The sequence below is a fragment of the Tenrec ecaudatus genome, chromosome 4, assembly GCF_050624435.1.
Source record: "Tenrec ecaudatus isolate mTenEca1 chromosome 4, mTenEca1.hap1, whole genome shotgun sequence".
Classification (NCBI taxonomy): domain Eukaryota; kingdom Metazoa; phylum Chordata; class Mammalia; order Afrosoricida; family Tenrecidae; genus Tenrec; species Tenrec ecaudatus.
In genome coordinates this window covers 718,107-737,648 of record NC_134533.1, presented here as the reverse complement: position 1 = coordinate 737,648, position 19,542 = coordinate 718,107, and the positions used below count along the sequence as shown (strand labels likewise).

Sequence of the window (19,542 nt, the reverse complement as noted above, 5' to 3'; positions counted from 1 at the left end):
GGAGGCCCACGTGGGTGTGTGCACCTGAGGGATCAGGAAGACCCTCCCCTTCCCCATCTTCAGAGACCACAGAAGTTTCTAAAGATCGTATGTTTTTGATAAATTAGAACACAATGAAAACAGTGTCTCTCGTGTACATAGAAAAGTCCAGTCCAGGGCTCAGCCCTCCACCTCCTGGGCGGGCAGGCCCTCTTCTGGGCCAGCTTTCTTGTGCCTGCGCATGTGCCGGTACTTGTCCACGTAGGCTCTCACCAGGTTCGCCACCTTCAGAGGGTTGATCTCACCGCTCTTGCTGTGGCAGATCTGGGAAAGACACGTCTTGTCACCAGGACTGAGCCACCCAAGGGGACCGCCTCCCTGCCCACAGGGTCATGGAGGCCCCAGTGCAGGGAAGTCTTGCTCAAAGAGGCGGGGCCAGGCAGACCTGCCCGTCAGCTGCTGAACCCCTTTCTAGGCACTGCACACACACACACACACACACACACGCCCCGTTCAGCTAAGAAGGGTCAAGATGGCCTGGGTCCGTGCCAGGACCTCTCTCCAGTAGCAGAGCCCTGAGCCCGAGCCTGAGGCACCACCTTCTGCACAGCCTTGCGCAGAATGTCCTTGTACTCCTCCTTGGTAATCTCCCGCTTCTGGTAGAAAGGCTTGATGGCCAGTTTCACCTCCTCCACTGCCCGCTCCTGCATGTGCAGCTTCTTCAGGTACTGCGGGCCAAGGACAGGGTGATGACGCCCGGGCCACTACCGCTGTCAAAGGGCCAGCCCCCAACCCCACCCTCACTGCCACTGGCCCCCGTGAGAGGGCTCACCTCCTCGTTCTTGACCTTCTCCCCAGCAGACTTGGGAGCAGTGCCTTTCTCCTCACTGTTGTTGATTGCCGGGACAGGGACAGCCGGCTCCGAGGCGTTGGTCAGGGTGGTCGGCACTGGGGCCAAGCCCTGGGCCCCCCCACAGCCTGCCAGGGGGAGGCTGCTCTGCGTGTGAAACTGGATGGCGGGCTGGCTGACTGGTGCATAGGGTAGACCGCTTGAGGGCAGGGGCAGGGCCACAGGCAAAGTGGGGCTATAAACCTGGTAATGGACAGAGAGCTGGAGAAAGCTGCCCACCCGGATGGACCAAAATGAGTTCAGCTGGGCTCTGCCCTGAACACCCACCTGAGAGACATCTATATCGGGGAACACGGGCTCGGGAAGAGGCTGGCCAGGAGGCAGTGGCTCAGAGAAGGGAGGCACCTGGCAGAAGGCAGCTGCTACTGGACCCGCACCTTCTGCACCCCAGGGCACTTCCTTGGGCTGCTGTAGCCTGTGCGCTGGTACCCCTGGAGGACAGAGGAACAGGGGTGGATGTCAGCACTTCCCAGCAGCAGTCTCAGGCTTGAGGTAGTACCCACCCCGTACCCCCACCTGAGCTGGGCAACGGGCGACAGGGCTCACGGGGCACTTGGTCTGCAGCAGGGGTGCCGCTGGTCTCCTCGCGCAGGTTCCACGTGACCCTTTTCACAGGGGCCTTGGAGCGCATAAGGGGCATGGGAGGGGCCGCTTCCTCAGGTTTGTCCCCCTCTGCTGCCCAAAGCCCTACCTCCCTCCTGTTGGGCAGCACCCCAACAGCCGGGCTCCCTGCAGTTGCCTCCTGCCCGTGGGGGCCCTCAGTGGAAGGTGGGGGATGCGGGTCCTCATCACCATGGATCAGAGACACCTCCCTCTGAATGACAGCCAGGGCCCGGCTGGGGTCCAGGCCTGGCTGGCAGGGGCGGGTGGGAGTGAGTGGGGTAGGGGTAGGGGTAGGGGTAGGGGCAGGGGCCAGCAGGGGCAAGGTGCGCTCCGGGGAAGAGTCGGAGCTCTCCGGGGAAGGCGGGGAACTCATGTCATCCAGCTGGAAGACAGCCTCGGTGAAATCCTCGAAGATGTGGCCTGCCTCCACTGCGTCACCATAGTCCAGGTCATCCAGCACATCCTCACTCAGGCCCTCCGGCCCTTGGAGGGCCTCTGAGGGGGCCTCGGCCAGCTTGGCCACGGGCAACTCTGGCGAGGCTGTGGATGCCTCAGCTGTCACCTCCACCTGTACGGGCCCGGGGGGCCTGGACAAGGGCCCTTCATCTGAAGCGGGGGCGTTGGGCACCGGCGGTGGAGTCTCCTCCTTGGCCGGTGGCTTCCTGTCTGGGGAACAGGAGTGAGTCCCTGGCAGCCTCTCACGGGAGCGGGGCCTTCGCTGCTCCCTGGCCCGGTGATCGGCGCTGGGAGAGCGAGCCCGCCACTTGCTCCGCTCCCGCGAGCGCCTCCGGCCCCGTGGCCTAGAAGCCCCCTCCTTGCGCTCGGTCCTGTCGCGGCTGCGCTCCCGCCTGCGCTTGTGCCTGTGCACGCGCTCCAGGCTGCTGGCTGGGGAACCATCGCGAACGCGGGACCGAGACGCAGAGCTCCGAGGCCTCTTCCTGCGGCCTTCGTGGTGCTCATGTGAGGAGCTGCCAGCGCTGCCCGAGCGCGAGCGCCTGCGCCCATGGCCCCAGGAGCCGCGCTCCCGCTCGCGGCCCTTGACCCTCTTCCGCCGGGCGCGCTCCCGGCTGCTGGAGCCCTCGCTGGAGGAGCGCCGCGCCCGGGCCTTGGGCCGCTGCTTCCGGGTGTGGCCAGCAGGCGGCGAGGCCGAGCGGGAGCTCCTCTCGCGGGAGCGGGACCCTGAGCGGCTGCGGGAGCCCGTCCTCTGCGGCTCCTTGGTTGCGGCCTCCGCGTCGGCGTCGGGGCGGGCTGGCGATGGTGAGCGTAGTTCCACGACTCGGTGGGTGGTGGGTGGCAGCGCATCCGGGCTCAGCGGGGCATCAGGCGCCACCACCGTCACGCAGGTCACAGTACGTGCCTCCGAGTCAAAGAAGGCGCTGCGCCGGGGAGCCCCTGGGGCCTCGGGCTCCAGGTCAGAGGCGGCAGCGTCCTGGGGGCTGTCAGACTCTGGCCGGAAGGCGGCATGCACTGTGTAGGAAGTGACACAGCGCACGGTCTGGCCGCTGGGGGCCGTGGGATTGTGGATGGAGATGGTCCTGGTGATCTCGGAGGGCAGCAGGCCAGCGCCCGGCCGCTCAGGGCTGCTGCTGGGGGAGCTGGAGTCGGACCCAGTGGGGTTGAAGGGATCGTAGATCTCGCTCTTGAGCTGCTTGGGCTTCTTCAGTGAGAAGAGGGGGGCTGGGTTCTCCTTGCGCTGTACCTTGTTGTCCACGGGCCGGAAGGTGTTACAGAAGCCTGGGCTAGGGTGCCGGCTAGAGTGGGCCACATTTCCAGGAATATTGATCCGGAAGCTCTCAAAGGCAGATCCCATGCCCTTGCCCCTGGCAGACCCAACTGGAGCTGGAGCTGGGCTGCCCTGGGAGCTGGGGTCCGAGGGCTGGGGCTCCCTTGGACCCTGGCGGCTAGGCTCAGGCTCAACTCGTGGCCCTCGCCCAGGCTGCGCAGGGCCCTCTCTGCCCGTCAGGCGGCTGATGCAGGAGCTGGGGATCTCCACACTCGGCCCACCACTCGGGAGCGAGCCCGAGCCTGCATTCCCACTGCTGCCCACTTGCTTGATCTTTGGTATTCTGGGAAGCTCTGAGATGTCCCTTCTCCCAGGTGCCGGCTTTAGGGACCGCCCCAGCCCTGGGCGTCCAGGGGGTGAGGACACGCCCCTACTGGAGATCTTGGGGGGTGTAGAACTTGCAGCAGGCACAGGCATGCCGGGTCGGGCCGGTGCACCTCCGCTGGCCAAGGCCTGGCTGGGCCTGGCCTGTGGGGCCCCAGAAGAGGTCAGCCTCAGAGCTGGCCCCAGTGTGTGCGCAGGGACTCTGGGGGTTGGGCCTGTGGAGGGGGCAGGACTGGGCCAGCTACGGGACGGTGGAAAGGCCAAGCTTGGGGGCCCATGCCCAGCCAAGCCACCCTCGGGGCGGGCTGCTGATTGTGGACCATCAGGCCTACAGTCCGTGGGCCCACCAGGCCTGCTGAGGGAATGCCGAGGAAACACAGCTGGAGCTGAAAGAGAGGGTGCAAGCAATGTCGAGAGCAGGCCTCCCAGAACACCTGCTGCCCTGCTGGGTCTAAGAAGGCCTGAGGGCAGTGGTGATGCACACACACCCCCTGCTCGGTGGGGGCTGTGGGTGCCTCGGCAGTGCTCACCTGCCCTCTTGGCGCTGAGGGAGCCGTCGCGGTGGATAACCACGTCCTGGCCACTCATCATGAGGAGGCTCTGGCCGCACAGGATGCTGCCCAGCAGGTCAGGGACAGGGGCCGCCTCCACTGGGGGCTCTGGAGCGGCCGCAGCAGCAGGAGCACCCCTCCTGCAGAGACCAGATGGGCTGCCACTGCTGCCAGCCCATGCCAGGGGCCCAGAGACCCATCCCGAAGCTTGGGCACCAGCCACCTCTGCCTCCACTCATCCAGCCCACATGTCCCCACCTTCACAAGAGCACCCAGATGGGTCCCACCCAAGCTGGGGGAGCACTGTCCAAGGGAGGTCCCGAGGGACTGCAACCCCCAATTCATTCCCAGGGCTGGGTACGTGAACCAGGAGGAGCAGTCAAAGCCCAAGAACACACACATACAGATGACAGACACAGGCACACCCAGACCCACACCTGGACAGCGCCATGGAGACAGGTCTGGCCACAGGCTGGTGGGAACGCAGAGCCGACTGGGACAGGACCCTCCTCTTGGCACTCAGAGGAGAAGCAGGGCTTGTGGCAAGCTCATCACTGCTGAGGGGACACAGGCCAAAGAGAACTGGTAACTTCATGACCCATACTCCAAGGTCCAAGGTGAACCCTAAGACTTCAACAGCAGAGTAGGGGGGAAGAGAGGGGCACGACCAGGTCAGGTGGGCGCTGCACCTGGGGGCAGTCACCTGTCAAAGGGATCCAGCTGATGAGGGTCTCCAAACAAGGACAGAGGCGCAGCTCCAATGTCTGCCCGCATCAGCCCCAGGGAGGGGTCGGCAGGCTTGTGCACAGACGGGAGGGAGGTGCCAAACAAAGGCTTCCGCAGGCCCAGGGTCCTGGCAAGGCGGGCATGCGTGGTGACCTCGTGTCTGACCTGGGGAGCAGGGAGAGAACGGCACTGGCAGCTGAGCAGAGCACCCAGGTGCTGAAACTATGCCTTGCTGCCAAGGCTGGAGTTGGCTGACAACAGCCCTGACACCACCACCCAGGAGCCAGACAGTGTGGGCACCTTCGCCCAGGACGGCTGTGTCTATGGCAGCCTCGTGAGGTCGGAAACCAGTGGTCGCCTGGGCCAAACGCTGCCCCTGTGCAGCACCACCCAGAGTAGACGTGCTGTGAAGGCTCTGATCACGATGGCTACTCACTGCCAGCCCTCTCCCCTGGTGCCACCCGAGGTCCCGCACCTACCTTCAGCCTTCTCCCCTGGCGCCTCTTCAGGCGGCCCTGGCGGCGCCTGGCCCTGGCCCCAGAGCTCCTGCTCCGTGCCGAGGACCTGGCCGGTGCTTTCTTCCTGCCCAGCACTTTTTTGCGTCTCCCTGAGGAAGGGAGAGAGGCATGAGTCACCGTGGGTACAAAGCCCACTCCTCCACTGTGTTCTAGACCCCTGGTTTTGTAGAATTTATTGTTGACCATGGAAAAGGTTAGGAAAAATGACTCTTAGACCAAAAAAGCTGTGTTACTGTCCAGCGGGGAGGGTGGACATGGTTGGCACAGCAACACAAGCTGTAACCAGGGCCTGCAAGCCCTCACAGCCCCTCCTGACCAACTGTGAGGTGGGCACCCACAGGGGTCTGTGCCTGACCCTGGGCCACCACAGCAGGGTCAGCTGGAGGGTCAGTGCTATGGAGGGCATGGGAAGAGACACAACCAGCCCCAAGCCCCAAGACGGGTCCTGGACTGCACACTTGGCCCTCAGGACCTCATCCTCTAGAAGGGCTGATGCCCACTCACTGAAGTGTGGAAACTCAGAGCCGCCAAAGATGACGAAGCCACAAAAGCTCACGCAAGGCAAAACCACTGAGGCTAACCTCCTCAGAGCCAGCCACTCCTGCGCTTCACGGCTGCAGCACCGTGCAGGGCCTCCACAGGTGGTCAGACAGCTAGAGAATCTGAATCCGGTGGAAAGCTGCCTGCACCAGTGTTCTGGGGCGGGAGTGCCCATGTCGGATCAGTCCTCCACCTCCATGAGCGCCCTCAGCCCGGGAACCACCCTCACCCGTTCCCAGGCAGCCTTGGCTCCAAGCACTGAGCAGTAAAAAGCACCCTCTGGAAGGCTGGGACACTGGGTGTTCATTCAAACACAGGATGCCAGTGTGGGGTCTAAGGACTCTGGTCAACAAAATGGGCTCTGGCTACACACCACCACAAGCAGGATACTACACGGCGCGAGTTCACGGGGACCCCAACAGCAGACAAAGCGTCCTGCCCACCTCTGGACACCAGCAGGAGCTCAAGTCCCAAGGCCTGAAGCTCTTGGCGGGTCTCCTGTGGGTGCCAGCTGCCCAGAAAGAGTGGCATATCCAAAGGGTGCGCTTCTTCCTACCTCTTCCCACCCCACCCCTCCAAGGAATACCTTCTCAACGTAGAAAAACCACTGGCACTGACCCACAGACCAGAGGGCCAGGCGGCCTGACAGAAATTAAACCAATTTACCAGGCACTCCCGGACCCTTTGCCAGAGGCCTTCACAGGGACGCAGTTCAGCACCCTGCCCACAGGGGGTGCCCGTGCCCGAGGGGGGCACGGCCCACCCCTCCCACAGTCATCCATCCCGCAGGGGAAACAGAGTCCCCCATTCCACAGCCTTCCAGCAGGGGAGACAATCTGCTTCTTCCAGGAGCTCTGGGCCACCCTGAGGTCTATGCCAGCCAACAGGCACCAAGATCAATCGGCGCAGCATGGTTCACAAAGATAACGTTCTCCACCCTCGTTGGTGAGTGGTGCCTCAATCTTTAACCTCCTGACTGGCTATTGAAGGAACGGAGTTGACAATAGAATGGTACATGGAAATGATTAGTCCAACGAGCTGTGGGCCAGGCAGGCACCAGTCTCCACAACCTGAGACCAGAAGAACTAGATGGTGCCCGGTGCCAATAACCAACCTCTGACAGGTGCTGGAGAGTGGGAGGAAACTGCAGATCAGAACTCAAATTGGTAAGGGAGCCCAGGGCCAGTGGTGGGACTGGCCAGATGATGGCCCTTGGTCACCCTTCGGGTCTGAGAACCACCAAGCAGTCTGCGATCAAAAGGGCAGCATCCAACCCAGGACAAGGCCAGGAGCTGGGCAAGGAGGCGGGTGGAAGTAAGGAGAGGAGGGCAAGTGCTTAACATAGATGCTCTGAAACAAAACGTGTGCGAGTTGTGGGACGTGAAACTGTAGAACTTTGCCCAACTCACAACAAAAAGCTACACATGGTGGAAGACTGATAGCCTTCCCCGAAGATGAAGAGCCAGCTAAGGACGTTCTCTCTCACCAATTCCCACTTGTCTACACAGTGCTGTCGGACACACGAAGGACAGGCATCCAGACCTCAGCACAGGGGACACACCGGGGTCGGGGTCACTGCTCCAGCCACAGGTCTCTAAGTCAGAACCAGCTCCACACCACAAACAAAGAAACCGTGAATTCGCGACCAGCAAGGACCGGAACCTAAGGGCTGAAGCGTCCCGAACATGAGAAGAAAACCTCCATCCTCCAGCAGAACCCCCCAAGAGGAGTGCAGGGAGTCCACCACCTGCCATTTCCAAAGGCAGGGACGGGTGGACGGAGGCAATGTCCAGCACTAGCTCCAGACAAAGATGACGCTGGCAGAGGTGAATGTCTTCATGGAGACGGGCCTGTGCTGGACTTGGGAAGGCACCACCACCAGTGTGTGCCCGGGCCTGCCCTGAGCTCACGCTTGACTGCACCTGCCATGTGGCCCCTCGGCATCCAGGGGCTGAGAGGAGGCTCCGTACCTTCTCCACTGGGTTAGGCCTACGGCCGATGGCAGATACCCTAAACCCCACACAGGCTCCAGGGTCAAGGCCCAGCCACAACGGGCACAACCCCTGGAGAGATGCTGGGCCCCAAGGAGAGGAAAAGCCGGCCCTGGGGACTCAAGTGCTGGTGTGATCGGGGTCCACCATAGCTGTTACAGCGCCCCCCGCACCCTTCCACACGCCTCTCCCATACACACATTCCTGTACCCCCCAACCCCTACATACATACAAATGCCCACCAATACCCCTTGCGCCCTCATAGACATGCACATTTCCCCAACTCCTAACCTAACTCCCGACATACACACATGCCCCCTACACACACAGAGACACACCCCACCCCCACCCCCTCCACCAGCTCATTCCTGTGCAGGAGGCAGAACAGGCGAAGCAGGCTGTCAGGAGGTACAGGCCCACAGGTGGCCACCATCAGGCACAGGATTACCTGTCTTCCTCCTGCGTCTCATGGGTGCTCTCGGGGTCAGAGGTCGCTGATACACAGCCGTACTCAGTCCAGAGGCGACCGCTTCAATGGTCTCCTCAAGCAGAGATGACATCAGGTACCTTGGAACATGCTGCACAGCACAGGAGACAGTGCTGTCACCAGGGAGCCCACCCCCTTCACGGCCCCCACAGTTCTATGGGCAGTCACAAGGGATGAGCTGCAAATTGGGCCCCAGCAGGGAAAGGCCCCTCTACTCTGAGCCCACCTAGCACCCCGGCCTCGCATTTCCCACTCTCACACCACAACCAGACCACTGGTCAGGGCTCCTGAGCTGAGCTGCTGTTGTGGCTGTGTCCTGCACCATGTGCTTGTGGCTCCTGTCAAGCTGGATGGGGGACCTGACACACCCCGGGGCCCTGGGCCCATGCTCACAGAACACTCGGGACGGGAACTTACCTGGGCCCTCTGAGCGGTAGTGATGCGGTTCCGGTTCACAGTGGCCCTCACCCGCTCGCTCTGCCGAGTCCTAGCAATGGCCCGGGTCCGGCTGGTGGTGGGCCGCAGCCTGCTGCTAGTGGGCACCACGTCGGCCAAGAGCAGAGAGACCTCCTCCTCACTGATGTGGCCGGGGTCTTGGGACAAAAGATGGAGGCTGCATACCTGTTACCTGCACCCCACTCCAGCTGGCCCACCCGTCAGATCCCAGCCTGGGCCCCATAAGTAACCAGGCCCCCAGCGGCCCCCTCACCAGAGCTGGTGCTTGGGGCAGCGCACTCCGGGCAGAACCATTCGTCCACAGGCACCTCCTGCAGTGGAGGATCTAGGCACTCCATGTGGTACCTGCGGAGCACAGGACAAGAGCAGCCTGCTGCACCTCCTGCAACAACGTCCAGAGAAGGCAATCCGAGGTACAAGTGAGCCCGCCCAGGCAGGCCTGGTCGCTGTGAGCCCGACACGCACGATGAACTAGCTGAAGGGGTCTAGTGTCGCCCTGCCTGCCTTCGGGACCTCGGTGCAAGTCCAGTGCGGCCACGCCCAGAGACCAGCCACTGTGCCAAAGTGTTCAAGCAAATCCACCCCCGGCGCTGCAGGCCCCTCCTCAGAGGCTGAGCCCATGTACCAGCAGGGGCGCCAGTGTCAGGCAGCCAGGGATGTGAGCTGCCTGGACACAATGACACGAACACAAGGAGGACACCCAGCCTCAGGAGGGTAAGGCCGGCTGTTGCTCACTGCAACATCACCAGGCGAGGTGTGGAACTCCAGGGCCCAGTGGTGTACACACGGGCTGCTAACCATGCAGTCACAGCTCAGCCCACCAGGCTGCTCCTTGGGAGGCCTGTGATGACTTCCAGTCCCAGGCCAGTACATTCTACCCTAACCAAAAGATGGCTGCAGGTCAGCGTGAGCTTGGTGGCGGTAGGTAGAGATAGGACGCTTGATGGTCCCTTGCAGATAAGACATTTTCATCCAAAACTGAAGGTGGTGGCACCCCTGCACCAAGCAAGTCTGCTGGCCCCCTTTCTCTGCAGCCTGTGCCCACTGTTGTCTGTCACCTTCTGGTGCTTCTCCCAAGACATCACACTGGTGCGAGCACCATTTTCCCCAGGACCACACCCCCACCCCTCCTGCGGCTGTGGCAGTCTGGAGGGGCACTGAAATGTCTGTGAGGCTGGTCTGCAGAGTGCAGCCTTCAACAGCCCCCCACCCGCACAGACCCCCTGCTACGCTGCCCCAGCTGTGGAAGGAGATGTGGGTGAAGCCAAGAGCAGCACGGGAGTGCGCCCAGCAGCTGACCAACTGCAGGAAAGACCTCAAGTGCAATTCCAACATGCAGCGCAAGACAATTAACCTGAGGCTGCAGAGCCCATGCCCGAGTGCAAGTGAGTGGCCCCAGCTCCAGAACAGGCTTGCCACACTGAATACCAACGACCAAAGTCAGACGAGGGCAGGGTGGCATGCACATGGTGGTGGAGAAAGCCAAAGACAGAAATGACACTTGTGCTTGACTAAGTGCTGGGAAGAGACAAGTACAAGGTCAAAACAGAAGCCTGCCAAGGCCGGCTCCAGAGATGCAAGCAAGTCCAGCATTTGGAGAAAGAGGTGCCCAAGATTTCCAAGGAAGGAAAGCACCAGCCCTGAGCCAGCCCTGAGCCAGCCCTGAGCCTGCCCTGAGCCTGCACTGAGCCAGCCCTGAGCCTGCCCTGAGCCAGCACTGAGCCTGCCCTGAGCCAGCCCTGAGCCTGTCCTGAGCCTGTCCTGAGCCAGCCCTGAGCCTGTCCTGAGCCTGTCCTGAGCCTGCACTGAGCCTCCCCTGAGCCTGCCCTGAGCCAGCACTGAGCCTCCCCTGAGCCAGCACTGAGCCAGCACTGAGCCTCCCCTGAGCCAGCACTGAGCCTGCCCTGAGCCAGCACTGAGCCTGCCCTGAGCCTGTCCTGAGCCTGCACTGAGCCAGCACTGAGCCTCCCCTGAGCCAGCCCTGAGCCTGCCCTGAGCCAGCACTGAGCCAGCCCTGAGCCAGCACTGAGCCTGCCCTGAGCCAGCCCTGAGGCTGCCCTGAGCCAGCCCTGAGCCAGCACTGAGCCTCCCCTGAGCCAGCCCTGAGTCTCCCCTGAGCCACCACTGAGCCAGCACTGAGCCAGCCCTGAGCCTGCCCTGAGCCAGCCCTGAGCCTGCACTGAGGCTGCACAGGCAAGCTACTGAGCCACCAGGGTGCAGCAGAGGCACCGAGCTGACAGGACCGGCCAGCTGTTGGCGTTCCCACACAGCCTGCAGGAGGAAGGGGTGCAGGCTGCACTGAAACGTCGCTGCTTTACTAGAGGCTGCAGCAGTGGCAGGACGCGGGCAGGCTCCATGTCACAGCACATGGTGCCCCACTAGTCGTACTTTCCATCAGGAAACCACAGGTGGAGAAAGACCCCACACTTGCGCCCATCCAGCACCACTGTGATGGTCGCAGGCCAGATTTGGAAGAGGTTGTGGGCTAAGGGGAGTTACTGACGTCCTTGGAGCAGAACAAGTGGACAGAAAGCACAGGATCCAAAATCATAGTGCTTCACGGAGGTACCCAATCTGGAGGTTGCAGATGTAGAGCAGGCTCCTAACAACCTGAGACACACAGGTGGCACTGGTGCTGCTGGAAGCAAGGTGTACGTGAAGCCCGTCCAGGTGACACACTCAAAGCAACACCCTCAGAAACCCAAGTTCCTCACAAGGGGGCCAATAGGTCACTTGCGTTGTGACCGTCAGCGAAGGCTGGCATCCCTGAGGGCTTTATCACACTTGATCTGCAATCAGTGTCCATGAGGAGCCGCCACACAGTCTTCCCAGTGCTCAGGGCCAACATGCTGCAAGCGTGACACACTGCAGGACTAAGGCACACTTGTCCCCAGCCGTGGATTCAGAAAGACGACAGAGAGGAAGAAGAGTGAAGCCCATGGGAGCCCGTGGAGTGCAAGAAGAACACAGGCACCTATCTGAACTGCTCTGTAGAAGAGAAGCCCCGCCCACGGTCCCCAAGCATCACCAGCCCCTCAAAGAGTGGCAGCACAGGCGCATGGAACACATAGGCAGATCCCACACAGGAGTGGCACTGAGGTGTGACCCCAGGACCTGGGCATCGAGGCGACCCTTAGCTGACCCCAGGACCAAGGAATAGAAGCAGTGACCCTCAACCAACCCCAGGAAATCGATCCCACACAGGCACCAAGGCAGTGACTGACTGCCGGGTGGCCTCAGGACACAACCCCTCCCTGCCATGCACAGGCCCCATAGTCAGGTGGTCTAAGCACCATGAAGAATGGTGGGTCCAGGCCATTGCCAGACAGCAAGCCCCCACCTCTGACAGAGCAGCACCGGGAAGCCCTACTCCTGGGCCCCCTGCACGCAGCACCTCGTTTGCGGGGGGTGTCTTACCCAGCATCGCAGCCATCACAGAGAAGGAGTCGGTCCTCTCGATCACTGCGGCCACACACCTCACAAAAGGTGGGGTCTTCCTCCTCCGCCTCAGGAGCGGCTTTAGTGTTCTCTGTAGGGATCTACCAGCAGGCAGGGGTTCCAACATTAGCACAGGTGCCCCCACCCTGGCCCAGCATCTGGGCGCAGAGGGCCCGTGGCCTTTCCCAGCTCCAGAGGCAGCAGCCTCATGGGAGAAGCTTCCCAACATGGGACGACTCCGCCCGTGTCACCCACCTAGCCCAAGGGACTGCCCGCCCCAGGAGAGAGGGACAAAGGCGCAAGCGGTCAGGAGGACGTCCCAGAAGCTGCGGGCCTCCCACTCGGGGCTGATGGGGGGTAGGGAGGATGGGGCCAACTTCACAGTTGCGGCTTCACGCCCAGGCTGGGGTCTGTGAACGGACTTCTTAAACGGTTCTGGTCGGTGCCCTCCTCCCTTCCTGACCAGTGCCTGTGGTGCCCCAGTCAGCGGCAGCTGAAGGCCAGGCAGGAGGCACGTACCTTCCTCAGGATTTTCCCACCAAACTGGGCGCGGACACAGATGCACTGGAACACGGTTCGGTCCACTGGGCAGGAATTGGCATTCTGAAGGACAGACCCACAGTTCAGGTTGGCAGGGCTCATAACCTCCCCAGGACTCACTCAGGGCCAAATCCTGTGCACTCAGCAAGCTGCGGAGGTCACAGCGAGGGCCAGAAGACAAAGCAGACAGTCTTTGAAGAGGACACCCAACCAGGACCCTTCCTTGCTGACTGAGGCCTCACCCTCAGCTTCTGGGGACTCCCCAAGGTTCAGGTTTCTATTCACATGGCAAGCAGTCCTCCAACGCCTACTGCACCTTTGGGGCCAGCACTGCCCGAGTCACTGAGCGTCAGCCCCCATACGCTGCAGTTTTACATCAAATGCAGGTTTCAACCCGTCGGGGGAAGCACGCGTGCTCTTGGCTGATCCCACCGCCACAGCAGGTCTCCACCATCTGTCTTCCTGGTCCCCGGGCGCTGGCTCTCGAGGGGAGGTCGGTGGGGCAGTGTCTTTCTTGTCAGGTGGGCAGTCCACACCCCTGTCACTTTGCAATGCGTGCCCCCTCAGGTTGGTTGGGGTGGGCTGCACTGAGGCCCCTCCCATCAGGCTGCCTGAGCAGGGTCTTGAGGGAGACCATTCCTGCAGAGGACCTGGCTTTCAGTCCACACTCGGCATGGCCGGGGCATGACATCGGCCTGGCCAGGCCTTCAGCCTGCTCCTGCGGGGACAGCACTGCACAGTCACAACAGAGTGTGCTCATGTCCAGCCTGGGCGGGATCCTGGTGGAGCTCACTTCACAGTCCCGCAGCACTCTGCAACGGGCCCGTGTGAGGCCCGTTTGGGAGTGGCACGGCACACCTCTGCTGCTTCAGCCTCTTCATGGATGTCCTGAGCCCGGTTCTCTAGTATTCCCTCCAAGGAGCTTCTCGCCGGCCAGGCCTGCCCGCCTCCCTCCCTCTCACCCCCAGACATGGACAAGCAGACAATTGGAACTGGGCCACAAGGGGCTCCAACAAGCTTCTTGATAGCCAGCACTGCCTGCCTACCTCCTCCCCTGGGATACCAGCAGGAAGCTCCCCTGGGCTACAGAGCCACCCACCCTGATGAGGGCATGCGGCACCAGGGTAGGAGTGCTTAAAGGCCAGACTTGGGCCACTAGGCCTGGTGTCAGAGGACACGTCATCATTGTCAGGGCTGGAAATGACGAGGCGGTGGTCTGCCGATACCTTGCCCTGCCTGTTTCCAAGTGCCTCAGTTGGGGGTGGGCATCTAACTCCTCCAGGAAAGGGGGTGGAGAGGTGCACTATACAGCACAGTGCTCTTCACCCACCCTGGGTTGGGCATGTCTCTGAAATTCCCTCTTATAAACATTTTCTTAAGCAAGGCAGGACGGGAAACAGCACGTGGCTAACTGGTGCAAGGGCAGGCCCCAATGCTGTACCCACTGCCAGGTGCTGGAGGGCAGCCAACGGGCTCACTACACCTACTCAGCCAAGGTGGGACTTCACCCCAATGCCATCACACTCGGTCCCGGCAAGCCCCCCCCAGGCAAGACTTCACCCTCAGGGGACACAATGCCTGCCTTCTGAGGTCTGTGCAGCCTCAGTCCTGGAGAGCCACCCACTGCCCTCCTCCCACTTCTCCACAGCTGGTGCACAGCAAGACCTGGGGGCAGGCAGCCCATCCCATGCCAGATGTGCCCACAGCCCCATGAGCAGAGGCCAGCAGCAAGTGCTCACCTTGGACCACTCCAAGATGCAATCCAAGCAAAAGTAATGGGCGCAGGTCTCCGGGGTGCCCACAGCCTGGTCCCGGAACGCATTGAGACAGATCGGGCAGCTCTCCCCCTCACTGTCAGAGCTCAGTGCACCATCAGGGTCGAGCCTCTTCTGAGTGTCAGCCACCCAGGCCTCCGCGTCCTCATCCCCAGAACCTGAGGAGGACAGAGTGAGGAGAGTTCTTGGGCACAAGGCAATGGCCCAGTGTGGGAAGGCACAGGCAGCCCACCCTCAGCTGCCCTATTAGGAAGGCTGGCTTCCAACACTAGACGCCACACTATGCTGGCCAGTGCATTGTACCCCACGGGGGCAGTGTCCAGTTGAGCCCTCCCCACTGCCTGCACCCCCAGCCTGACAGTCAGCAAGGGAGCCAATCAGGGTGGAGTGTCAGAGCCAACCCCAGACACCCTAGGTCACCTCGGGGGGAGCCTCGGAGAAAACTAGTGAGGGGCTTCCACGAGAAGCAGGAGGGTGACAGACCTGTGCCCACCACTGGCTGGGCCACATGCCAGGTGACCTCACGGTGAATCTCGAGAGGGGGTGCGGGGCACGGAACTCAGGCAGTCAAGCTGAGGCAGGGCAGCACTGCCTCTGAGCCCATCCACGGCTGACGGCAGGGTTACCCTCCAGAAAGGTAGACAGGGCTGTCAGAGCTGCAAGCCAGCTAGGGGCCCAAACCCTGGGTCACCCGGAGGAAGAGCTGAGTGACAAGAGCTCTCACTGCTGTCCAGGGACGGTGGCTCGGAGCGACCCTGCAGGGTAGGGTAGACTGCCCTGCTTCCAAGACTGAGAGCCTCATCTTCCTCAGCATAGCTGGTGGTTTCCAACCTGACACGGAGGCCACTCTGCCGCTGGGACCCCCAGATCGAGTCCAGGAGAAGGTAATGCAGGCACCATCAGTCTGGTTCCCAAGGCTTGCCCTAACACTGGGACCCGAAGAAGACAAAGGCAAGAACCCTACCATGACAAGCCACAAGGGTCAGTGCTCAGAGGTGGCCGAAGGGTCACCTGCCCAAGCCGTCCCACCCCATGCCATGTGGCTTGTGCTGTCACACTGAACTCTGAAGCCAGAGGCGGCCAGAGGGAGCCACCAGCCCTGCTTGTCCTGGAGTGCTGGAGGCCAGCAGCAAGGCCCCAACCTTCACAACCACCAGGGTGTGTGGTCCCTACCAGATCTGTCCTCCAGGTCCTCAGACGTCCCCTCCTCTTCCTCCTCCTCTGTGCCACCCAGCTGCTCGCTGCCAGTGTCATCATCGGAGTCCCCACTGTTCCCATCGCTGCTTTCTTCTAGACCGGGGACACACACAGGAACACACGCACACGGGTGTGTGTCAGTAGAGCAGGGAGGCGTCCCAAACATACCCTTCTCCTCCCCTCTGCACTGCTCTCTCGGACCACAGGAAAGAACACAGTAGGTCCAAGAGGGACAATCCAAAGGCCCAAAGGCAAGAGATGGAAACTTGAAAATCCAGAGCTGCGGGTGCCCCCCAACCATGGGGCCCTCAGCTTCTCCTGGAGACTAAGATCCATCCCCACCCTCCCAGGGAAGAGAGAGGGCACCGCAGCCCTGGAGGCCAGCTCACCGACATCACTGGCCAGGATGGCAGGCCTCTGCCGCAGGCGTCTGCCAGGTCCCGTGACCCGCTCTGCAAGCTCATCCAGGCTGTCGTCGTCCATGGCTGGGCATCAGCGCGCCAACCTGCAAGAGAGCAGGCCGCAGTCAGCCCACACTGCTCCCAACCGAACTGGTCCCTTAAAGCCCCCTGCCGGTGCCCTGCACACACAAGCTCAGGTTCCCACTGACAAAGCCCCGGGGGCAGGAGGTGACAGGCCAGAGCCCCTAGCTCTGACACACAGAAGGATGACCTCAGTAGGGCTGCCCTCTCACCTGGCCACTACCCAAGCTCACACTGGGGCCCAGAGCGGGCAGTGGATGGCAACCCCACTTGGTGCTGTGCCCACTACCGTGTGTGCTGCCCACGCTGCTGCTACAAGGCCACCATGAAGACACCTCCACCACCAGCCAAAGCCAAGACCCACACACCTCCTGCCACACTCAGCAGCAAGCTGTCCATGCTGGGGTCCCCCATGCCAGCCCTGAGAATGGCTACCAGCCCAGAGTGCTTTCCTCAAGCACACATCCCAGCTCACAGGGCATCCTGATGGGAGCCTGCTCACCAGGTCCCAGAGACCCAGCGAAGCAGCCCCTTGGGGACCACAGTGTGGCAGGGACACCGAGCCCAAGGCCAGAGAAGACCTTGTCTCAACTGTCCCTCTTCCTTGCTTGGTGTCTGTCTGCCCCAGCCTCGAACAAACGGACGGAAAAGCCCGTGAACAGCCCACAACCTATGCTCCATCTGTCTTGCGCTTAGAGGGGCCTGAACCTTTCTCGTGGCTCCGGACCCTAACCTCCCTTTAGGTTGGGCTCAGGGCCCTCACGGGTGTGAATATTAGCACCCTACTGTGCAGCAGGGTGACCAGCACTCCTGTTTGTGACAGCACCTCTTGTTGGCTACCCTGCCCCACATTGGAGGACGAGGGTGGTCAAAAAGCGCAGACCAACTCCCAGCCCAGGGCCCAAGTGACCTGACCACACAGCATCCTGGTTCTGCTTGGAGCAGCTGGTGACGGGCCAGCAGGGAGCAGGTGTGCAGGCTCTGGTGCCGAGACAAGGCCCAGAAGAGGTCAGAGCTTTCAGGTGAGCAAACCTTCCAGCTCTCTGGCCAGAGCTGTGGAAATTCCCACCAAGAGCCTTGTATCATCACCTCCTCTGATACTACCCTGGCTCCCACTGGATGAAGAAAAGTGGGCTTTCACCTCGTAGGAAAGCCAGAGGTCCACTCACTGAGGTCCTGCTTCAAGGGATGCTGCTGTGACCCAGGGCCAGGTCCTCCAGTCAGAGCAGGCACCTCATGTGCGCCCCCACCCAGAGACCCTACGGCAGAACTTGACTCAGGATACAACATTCTTCTCGCCAGGCTGGCAGCAGTTGGGGCCTGTCAGGACCCCAGGAGGCTTCCAGCAGTTCCTTTGAACAAATCCACAGATGAAATTTAGGGTAACCACCAGGAGCCCAGTCAATGGTCTCATTTTCAGCCAGGCTCAGACCCACCTGCCTGCCAGCATGACACCTTGGGGAGGGGAACCCAGCTCTCCCTGCAGCTAGCCATCCTGCTGTCTTGAGGTCAACCAACCTGTGGGTCGCAACCCCTTTAAGGGTTGAACGGGTTGAACGATTCTTTCACAGGGGTCGCCGGATTCATAACAGTAGCAAAATGAGTTATGAAGTAGCAACGAAAATAATTTTGTGTGTTGGGGGGGGGTCCCCACAGCATGAGGAACTGTATCAGAGGGTCGGCAGCCTTAGTAAACTTGAGAACCACTGCTGTAGACTGTCCTGCTCGTCTCCAGACTTGGGGGAGGTCCCTGGGAATAGGCAACCCACTTCCTTCTCTTGGCACATTCAAGAGCTCTCCTCAAGGACTCGAGAAATGGGAGGGGGTGGGGGGAACACAAGCTGCCCGCGGGACGCGGACACAAAGGCAGCCACCTGTCACTGCATTCACCGGCTAGCACACTGGCCACAACACCGCAAGTGCTGGTGGAAACCAACCGCTACCGGGCTCCACGAAGGTCCCCGTAGGCTGCGTGGCGGTCGCTCCAGCCCGAGGGCTGAAGCGCGCGGTTCGGGGGCTGGAGCGCGTCTGCGCGCACAGATGCTGGTGGCTGCTATTTTGACTCGACACGCGATCCATTAAAGAAAACCAAAAAGGGAGGAAACAGCTGACTGACCCAGGGCGGAGAGTGGACGGGGTGCTGGTCCTAAGTCCACCGTCCCCGTGGCAGGTAGAACGCCCAGGGCTCAGACCGGCCACAATGCAGCTGCCGTGTCGCCGGCCGTGCTGCCACCGCGGAGCGCGTGCACTGGCCGGGCTCCCGGCCCCGCTGGGGGCCGGCCTGTTCGGCTGAGACGCGGCTGCAAGACGCCGGCGCCGGGCGCTCGGGGCGCCGAGGCCGCGGGTGCCCGGGCGCGCAGCAGCTGAAGCGGTGGGCAGGTCACAGGGGGCCGCGCAGGGGCGCCGGGCGCACGGCGCTGGGGCGGCAGGAAGGCCCCGGAGCCCCGCCCGCCCGCCAGGCAGGCCTCACCCCGAGGCAGGCCGCAGACAAAGCGCGCGGCGCCCCGAGGCAGCCCGGAGGCCGGGAAGCGGTTGGGCTCGGGGCGGACGCGGACCCACACGTACCCGAGAACCTCGCGCCCCGCCGGCCGCTCTTGGGCGCTCGCCGTCGCTGCCCGAGCTAGAGCCACAACTAGGCCCACCTACCGCCGCCGCCGCCGCCGCCGCGCTCCCGACCCGGAAGTGCTGGCGCCAGCTTCCGGGGCCCCTCCCGCCCCAGCCGTTGGCGCGCACCACTGGGACCAGGGTCAGGGAGAAAGGCCAGAGTGGGGGTTGGTCCGCTCTGCGTGGTCGGGGTCCATCCCTCGAGGAAAAATGTAACGCTGGGCTCCACCAGGAGGAAAACTCTCTGAGAAGAACTTGTAGTGTCTAAGCAGGCGGGCTGGTCCGGATTGTCCTCCCCCACGGGGGAGTTGGTACAGTCTGATTCCCGGCCCTTCTCCTGGGCCAATGAGAGAAGCCACCGCCACCGCTGGGGTCCCGCCTCTCAGGCCTCAAGCCCCGCCCCAGCCCCGGAACCCAGTTGTAAACGCAGCCTGTCCAGCCTCGGGTTCAAGACCCTTGGGCTGCGGCGGGATGTTGGCGCAGTGGACTCGCCGGCGCCCCTGGCGACGGGCAGCTCAGCCCCCGTCCTCCCCCGCCCCCTCACTGACCAAACCCAGATGAAGCGCTCTGTGTGCGGTCTCTTCTAGGGCCGAGGGGGAGGGACGGGGGGGGGGGGTAGTAAGTAGCGAACGAGACCC

At 62.2% G+C, this 19,542-nt stretch overlaps 1 protein-coding gene across 5 annotated transcripts; it reads right to left on the bottom strand.

Moving 5' to 3' along the window:
- Nucleotides 1-75: 75 nt before the first annotated feature.
- Nucleotides 76-18,967, bottom strand: PHRF1 (PHD and ring finger domains 1). Of its 5 annotated transcripts, none has more exons than XM_075545139.1 (18): nt 18,866-18,967; nt 16,208-16,323; nt 15,795-15,911; nt 14,586-14,779; nt 12,826-12,909; nt 12,286-12,407; nt 9,122-9,213; nt 8,830-9,005; nt 8,374-8,503; nt 5,356-5,483; nt 4,854-5,041; nt 4,588-4,707; nt 4,130-4,290; nt 1,406-3,985; nt 1,157-1,320; nt 812-1,072; nt 579-707; nt 76-303 (listed from the first exon to the last, which is right to left on the bottom strand). In XM_075545139.1, exons 2-18 carry the CDS (start codon nt 16,299-16,301, stop codon nt 160-162), a joined length of 4,884 nt encoding a protein of 1,627 aa, XP_075401254.1. In that variant the 5' UTR covers nt 16,302-16,323; nt 18,866-18,967; the 3' UTR covers nt 76-159. The 5 variants fall into 5 exon arrangements, with proteins under 5 accessions (XP_075401254.1, XP_075401259.1, XP_075401256.1 ...); XM_075545144.1 differs by having other exon boundaries at nt 1,436-3,985; XM_075545141.1 differs by having other exon boundaries at nt 4,588-4,704.
- Nucleotides 18,968-19,542: the final 575 nt, after the last annotated feature.